The 8,173-nt window shown below is 38.4% G+C and overlaps 1 protein-coding gene across 1 annotated transcript; it reads right to left on the bottom strand.

The window, feature by feature from the left end:
• Positions 1-216: 216 nt before the first annotated feature.
• Positions 217-5,875, bottom strand: LOC119266850 (ras-related protein Rab11D-like). The gene is made up of 2 exons (XM_037548129.1): positions 5,542-5,875; positions 217-977 (listed from the first exon to the last, which is right to left on the bottom strand). The coding sequence occupies exons 1-2, from the start codon at positions 5,751-5,753 to the stop codon at positions 539-541; spliced, it is 651 nt and encodes a 216-aa protein (XP_037404026.1). The 5' UTR covers positions 5,754-5,875; the 3' UTR covers positions 217-538.
• Positions 5,876-8,173: the final 2,298 nt, after the last annotated feature.

Genomic DNA, 8,173 nt, shown 5'->3' with positions numbered 1-8,173 from the left:
TTTAGCATCAAAATTTACACATGTGTATTATACATTCATATAAACATGTTGATTTGTTTCCAGAATTTTTTGAAACTTTAAAATAACATTTTGGCACAGTTCAAAAAATAGGGCTCCAATGCACCCGGGTTCGAAGTGACTTTTTGATTTTGTAAGCTCCGTCCCATTATATAATAAAACATCTTTCAAGCTAAGAGTTTTTTTTTTCTTCTCCCGTAGCAACGCATCAGCATATGAGCTACGTAGTATATAATATATGTATAACATTACATAAAGGCTTGACGGTGTTCTGAGTCATACACGGCAATTGATAATCAATCCCACGGCTCGGACCTATGAAAAGGGACTTCATCTGCTCACTCCCTAACCTCATAGTCAGTGGAGATGAGTGCAAAATCCTGCTCTGCCACCGACCCCATCCGTCTCACCAAATGAATCAATACTTGAAACCTAAGACTATCTCAGTAGGGATCTATATCCAGACAGCGTGAATATTCTCAAAACACACACAAATCCAACAAACCTGGTAGCAGAGAGATTACATAGAACTGCAGCACTTGCTCTTTGGGATCTCCTGTGCTGGGCCTGGGACAAGAACCTTCTTGCCGGCCAGCGGCGGCGCAGCACCATTGGCCTTTGGGTCGGTTACAATGTTCTTCTTGCTGTGGATCTTGAAGATCTCTGACAAGACAGTCTGGAAGGCGCTTTCGACATTGGTGGCCTGCAGCGCGGACGTCTCCAGGAAGAAGAGGTTCTCCTTCTCAGCAAACTCTTTGGCATCCTCAGTGCTAACAGCCCGCTCATCTTCAAGGTCGCTCTTATTGCCAACCAGCATGATGACAATGTTTTTGTCTGCATGACCTCGGAGTTCCTCCAGCCAGCGAGGTATGTGGTCAAAGCTCTGGCGCTTGGTGATGTCATAGACTAGCAGAGCTCCCAAAGCGCCTCTGTAATATGCGCTTGTGACAGCTCTGTACCTGCGGTCATTGAAACAACCAGCATGTGAAGTTGGTAACTGGGCGTACAACAACGTTGAGCAAACATATCAAATAGTAGGACACTAAAGCTTCACGCCTTAACTAGAGAAAACCACAAATATTTTCTCCAACTCAACCAGCTAGGAATGTTGCCTTTTCCTACCCAGAATTCACAACTGCATGTGTAGTACAGTTCTCTAAAATATAACATCCAACTATAGACCTTGTAGGACGCAACCTATTCCACAGAATACAAGTGCAAAAACCAGACACGGTTTAAATAAGATGGAAAAAGTAAAAGCAGCCAGAAACAACAAAGCTCTGGTGGCAAAAAAAATAGATACGTAAGCAGCACATGACCTGGTTTTAGAGAACAAGTTACAGGAGGAAAAGCTAGTGAAAGCATTTGAATAAAACATTGCAAGTAGTTGTTCATTCTCGTAGCCTACAATAGGAAAGCATCTGAGAACACCCAAAGAAATTGCTACAAGTAGTTGCCCAATTTTGGAACTTTGAACTATATAAATTTGAGGGTAATTATGCTTGTGCGCAGTTCAAGAGATCAGTGGCAGATAAAAAGTGGGTAACTGACAATGGGCTACACGCTTGCGTGGCTAGACAATTTAATATATATTGTTATATATATTTTTCTTTAGAAAATGTCATGCAATCAACCATCATTCAAAACATATTTGAAATGAATGTCTCGTGGAAACATGATCACACCTCAATGGTAATATTGATGTTAAGTGCACCAGCTTGTTATGATAAACATGACCAACATAAGACCAAGTGCATCATGTTTATCTTCTTACTAATAGTTTTTTGATGAAATTTTTACTAACTACTCTCCTACTTGAGCCTCATGATCTTTCTGTGTCCACCCACCTCATTGGATTTGTCAAACTTGGATTTGTTATGATGATTTTCAATTGTTACAGCGTCATGCATCTATATGCTTCCTCCCTAGTTAATCTTAGACTTAACTCTATGTCAAGTGACCATCTATTCTCAAATATGTATTTGACAATAAATCATCTCACTTTCATCACTGACTGTTCTTTCTCATATTGTCTATGCTGTTTTGCATTGACCTTTTTTAGCACAACTGAAATGTCCCATTGCATACTTCCATAATTCATTGTTTAAAAGTTATTTGCTTGTTTTTCAAGTCCCTCTCATCATAGTTTTTTTCCTAATCATGCCCCTGTTTTTGCGTATTTCTCCTACCCATACATTCAAGGTTATTATCAGTCAGCCTCCTCACCTCATTTCAGCACCTTCTGGACTTAAATTTAGGCTGATGTTTATCATATTGCTAGACATGTCAAACTGTTATCTTCCAAAAATACAATTATAAGTGCACATTCACTGGGAAAAAATGAACATCTATCTCACTCCGCTTCGAATTAAAATCTTTATGTGGTTCGTCCATAAAGAAGTCATTCTGACCAAAGATAACTTGGTGAAAAGGAATTGGGTTGGTAACTCCAGGTGCTTTTTTTGTGATCAAAATGAATCGATTAAACACCTCTTTCTCGAATGTCCTCTTGCAAAATTATTATGTCGATCAATTCATATAGCTTTTAACATTCATCCCCCAAGGAGCATAAACACGTTATTTGGGACGTGGCTTAATGGAGTGGGCATACACATAGCTAAACATATTCGGATAGGAATATGTGCACTATTCTGGGCTATATGGAACACTAGGAATAATATGATTTTTAATGGGACAAAATCCACTAATTTTTTGCAGGTTATCTACAGAGCTACAGCTTGGATCCATATGTGGTCGTTACTCACTCATGCGGACTTTAGGGAGCTTTTGGTTATTGGGTGCAACCGCTGGGAGACGGTAGCACGGGCTATCTTCAGCCGATTTGGATGGCGAGCTAATAATAGGCTAGGTGTGTAGGCATTGTAGCTTGTTCTTTATCGCCGGATGTGGCACTTTTCAGTTCTATATCACCGGATGTGGCACTTTTTAGATTTATTTTTTTGACTTCTGCTCAGATTATGAGCTTCTTTGGACCTTAAGACTTTGTTACGTTTTTATTCAATAATATGGCTTCATGCATCGATTGATGCAGAGGCCGGGGGTCATCCTCCTTTTCAAAAAAAAAAACTTAAAGCCACCATTGTGTCCGCCTTAGCAATAAAGACAAATACTCCCCCCGATCCAAATTAATTGTCGCAGCTCTAGTACAACTTTAGTATACTTTGTACTAAAGTTGTACTAGAGCTACGCCAATTAATTTGGATCGGGGGGAGTATATGATTTGCTATTTGGCAATTTATACGATGCAATACTTACTCTGCCCACGTAATTAGATGGCGTTCAACATATTGGCATGGTTTCCAATATGCATCTTTTACCATTGGTTTTGCAGCCACATGCTACTAAATAATTAAAAAAACATTATTAGTGATGAATGGTACTATGAAATTTTACTTTGCCAATATGTTTTTTCTGTATCTGTTGGTAGTCCAACTTAAAACAAATCGACCACGCACATTCTTGGAAGCCAAATACTTTCAAACAAGGGGTGAAAATATGTGAAAGTCATATGTTTACGAACCCATAAGTACCCTAAACCTACGTACAACATGTTTATTAATTGCTGACTTAAGTCATGATGTCATTACATCTAGTACATGCTGGATCTAATTGGTTCTATTGGTGGCTCGCTGCTGGTTTTGTTTGTTTATTACTATTATATAGGACTTCTCAAAAAAAATTGTAGCTCAGAGATGTGTACATAGTTTGATTTTAAATCTCTAACATTATAATTAGGACCCACCATAACAGTCGATGTAGCAGATAATTTGGTCTATGGGGACACGTGTGGTGGCTTGTTTGCCCCTTGTTTTAATAATATAATAATAATAGATGAATTGGAACTTAAAGACCATATCAGGAAAGTAAAGTACAAACACAGCTAAAGGAACTAAACGAATTCAAGAGACAAATCCCAGAAATTATAAACTAAATATTTGTACCCCAAGTCTCCTGATTGGAAATCACAGGAGAGATCTAAGTCGCATTTTTTCAACTTCAAGAATAAATTATGCCTTAGTTTTGGCTCCACTGAAATATTCAAGAATAGCATTAATTTTTAAAGAAATAAGCCATAAATTATTAAATTTAATGCAACACTTGGTTTTTTCCACAAATAACAATGTAACAATGATACTTTAGTTAATTTCACTAGTATGTCAGTCCAACAGCTGTCAACTGGTTGCACACTATCATAAATAACTAACTCAGAAACAGGCATATCAATGTTTTGGCTCATTCACAAAACATATCAGATTGTTCTTCTAGAAGTACAAGCACTTTGGCCACCCTTTTTCCATGAGATCATAGAGGGGAATGAGCGTGGCATGACCTTATTATTTGCAATTAAAGAATCTAACTCAAATGAGTAATGAGTGAGAGACGAGTCACCAAGTTAATGACTGTAAGGTAATCAAACGATCACATGTACACACGTTTGATTTGCAAATCAACTTTGCTGCTCCTGTCTAATCAAGAATATTAACTGGATAAGGACTGGTAGGTTCGTGAAAATTTGTTAACTTGTTTCTCAAGCACGATCTAATGCTTTCAATAGAAAAATGTCATTCGACATCACTGAATAGGATACAATGAGGATTCACATGCCATGAGAATGTACGAGACTCTTTTCCATCAACAAACTTAAAAAAAGAGGATGTGCCAAAAACTCTAGTGACTCATGTGCAACAGTACCAAGTATTTGCACCTCAAAAGTGAAATAATCTTCTATAAACAAATTTAAATTAAAGGCAGAGATAATAGGGGAATACTTTCTTCAATTAAAAGAACAGATGTAGCTGATAAGGCAAAGTATCATACATTTTCAATGTTAACCCATCCTATATTCCTATTATTCCAACTTGACTAATGCCAAATATATTCATCACCCATTCAACCAAAAGATTGTATCTCACAAGTCACAAGTAACAGACCACTTAAATACATAGAATATCCAATAAAAAATCTTGATTACCACCCATACCTTGCTAAATTTGACACCATTTACCGAAGCTGTTTTATTTAGTAGTAAATTTTCCATTCCGTGCTTACAAAATCTCATCTCCATCAATCCAACTAACAAGGCACACTTAATCTTAGCGACCAGACTTCAAGCTCAAGCATCGCATGGCGGATCTATGGTCTGTATCAAATTACCCTGCCCATTTGGCAGAGTGCAAGGCAAATCATCCACTTCAACCACGGTGGAGTAGAGATCTGCCATTTTAACAACCGTACGAAGGTATGGTGTACATCTATAGTGACCAAGACATTCTACAGAGCATAAACGCACAAACAAGGTAGCGATATAAAAGTAACAAAAATTACGGACTAGTCTGAACCATAACACAAGAGCGAACTGTGTTAGCTCACTACTCGGCACCAAGCAAGCCACACAGCGAAACACTGAGAAATCCTCAGGGAAATTGCCATGTCATGGGAGGGGGCAGATCTAAGCGAAAAGATGGGATGAAATCGAAGTGCAGGAGAGCAGTAGGTTCTTGCCTCTCCTGGCCGGCGGTGTCCCAGATCTGGGCCTTGACGGACTTGTGGTCGATGACGAGCGTGCGCGTCTGGAACTCGACACCGATGGTGGCCTTGGAGTCGAGGCTGAACTCGTTGCGCGCGAACCGCGCCAGGATCTGCGACTTGCCGACGGCCGAGTCCCCGATCAGCACCACTTTAAACACATAGTCCACCTTCTCCCCGCTCGCCATCGTCTTCGCTCGTGCAGAACGGCGGCGTTGGCGGCAGCCGGAGGACTGAGCGAGCGAGGCGTGTAGGTCGTGGAGGTGAAGTGCGCGTGGGCGCAGCGCTGCGTGTAGTTTGGGGTTTTGATTTGAGTCGAAGCGAGGCCAATTTTCGTGTTGAGTCAATTACATTGGTGATGCCACAACTTAGCGTAAATGGTTACTTTGATGGTAAAAATTGTGACGTACATTGAAGTAGTGCAAAAATTTAATATTAACGTACAAATACGATGCTTATCTCATTTATGTATGGAGTAGGTGCTTACTAAGCGTGTGGGGCCCGCTGTCAGCCATTGCACCAAAGAGAAGGGGTGCGTGGCCTGATTTTTTGGAAAACACTCTCGAAATATTTATTTTCAAAAAAGCCCTGTCGACGTGGGAGTGGCAATTTTTTTCACCTCTATGAGGAGTGGGTCCCATCTGTCAGACCAGAGTGAAAATTAAATCAAAAAGGAGGCTGCCTGGAGTCGAAGCCATGTCCGACTAGAAACCCCCAACACGGCTAACCAGTACGCCAACAAAATCTTATGTTTAATTTGGATCAGAAAGCTATATGTACTAACCTGGCAGCATGGGGAGCTTTTACGGGCTGCGGATAGTACATATAGCTTTAAAATTTATTTGTAGAACATAACTAATAAAAAATATGTTCACATATTTGTGTGATACAAATATTATACATGAAAATGATTATTAGTAAATGATAACATTTAAATATACATCCTTGCATGATATAAAAAATATTTAGTTAATATGGACATTTAATAAAATTAAAATAATTAATGAATACATAAATATTATATAGTCGCGGCTTAGATTTAAATTATAGAAAATGAATATTCATATGAGCAGTTTAAATTATAATTATCATTATTTTTTGTTATAAAAGCATTGAACTATACAAACGTGCATATAATTATTGAAATGTTGTATACCTAAAATAATTTTATGGATTGTAATTTAACTTTGTAAATTGTAAATTATGCAAACACTGTTACAATTCATAAATATTTTTAAATAATATGTGAAATTTTTATAAACAGAAATATTCATTTATTATTTTTATTACTGAGATTATAATTTAGATTTTTTTTAAAACACTTATAATTTTGATTCTTTCTACAGAAAAATAAAAAAGACTAACAGGTGCAGAAGAAGCCGCAAGATCTGCAGCTCATTTAACCTCCACCTGCGCTGCCATTACAATAGATAAAGTTTTTACCCGTTACAGACGAAGAAAAATGAATGGGTGCAGTGGTTTGCCACCTCGTTTCCGTGGGCGTTGTTGTGGGTTCGATCCGCACCAGCCACATCTAGCAGGAAATTTTTTTAAAAAATATTTCGAGGGTGTTTTTAGAAAAATCAGGCCACATGGCCCTTCTCTCTGGTCGAGCGGCTGACAGCGGGCCCCGTGCGCCTAGTCAGCACATACTTCGTACATAAACGAGATAAACACCGTATTTGCACGTTAATGTCAAGTTTTTGCACCACTTTAATGTACACCACAACTTCTAGCACCAAAGTGACCATTTGCGCCAAGTTGTAGCACCATCAGTGTAATTGACTCTGTTTTGAACCTTTGGCGTAGTTTAGCCTGATCTGACAATCAGATCCATTTTCTACCATATGCGTCCAAACCTTCAGGCGTAGGTTAAAGGTAGCCACCGTCAATCAACAGTTTTGAGGCTGACGTGTTCTAACGGTACTATCACTGGTGTGGACAGCGGTAAGATGGTTAAAGCTACCGCCATCCTCTTTGGCGATAGGTGTGTCTGGTCCTACGCGTGTGTCAAGTTCTATAATAAAAACTCGACATGATTTTATGATAGGGTTTCATACCCTACCGTCAGATGGTCTGATAGCAGGGTCTTCTCTAACCGCAAATTGTAAAGATTTTACGGTAAATTGTGAGAACCTACAGCCATAGTCCCTACAGGTAGGATATTCTGTTATTTTCTAGAAGAACTTGATTATTTCAGTTACAAATATGAATGATAGTTCAACACGGAAGTAATAGTGTTTGCAAATCAAAATATGATGATCTCACATATTTTTTTTTAAATAAAACATCTTCTTTATTTATTAGTAATAATGGTTATATCGTCTATAAGAAAATTTACAATTTTGTTCATAAGTTCCTCAAAACAATCCTTTGTCTCAGAAAATTTAGCCACTCTAGCAATTTCATGAGCTACTTTATTTGCCACCCTATTATAGTGTTCAAATCTAACTAACAAAAAATCACAAGCCATAAAATAACAATCATCAAACACAACTGCCGCCGCTCCCGCTATATGTCCTCAATTCTTCATTGTGTCAATTACTTTCATATTGTCGAAGTTAACAACAAGTCGGTTGCATCCCGCCTTTTGTGCAAGTAATATGCC

The sequence above is a fragment of the Triticum dicoccoides genome, chromosome 1A, assembly GCF_002162155.2.
Source record: "Triticum dicoccoides isolate Atlit2015 ecotype Zavitan chromosome 1A, WEW_v2.0, whole genome shotgun sequence".
Classification (NCBI taxonomy): domain Eukaryota; kingdom Viridiplantae; phylum Streptophyta; class Magnoliopsida; order Poales; family Poaceae; genus Triticum; species Triticum dicoccoides.
Note: the sequence above shows the minus strand (reverse complement) of the source record. Positions and strands in the feature narration are given on the sequence as shown.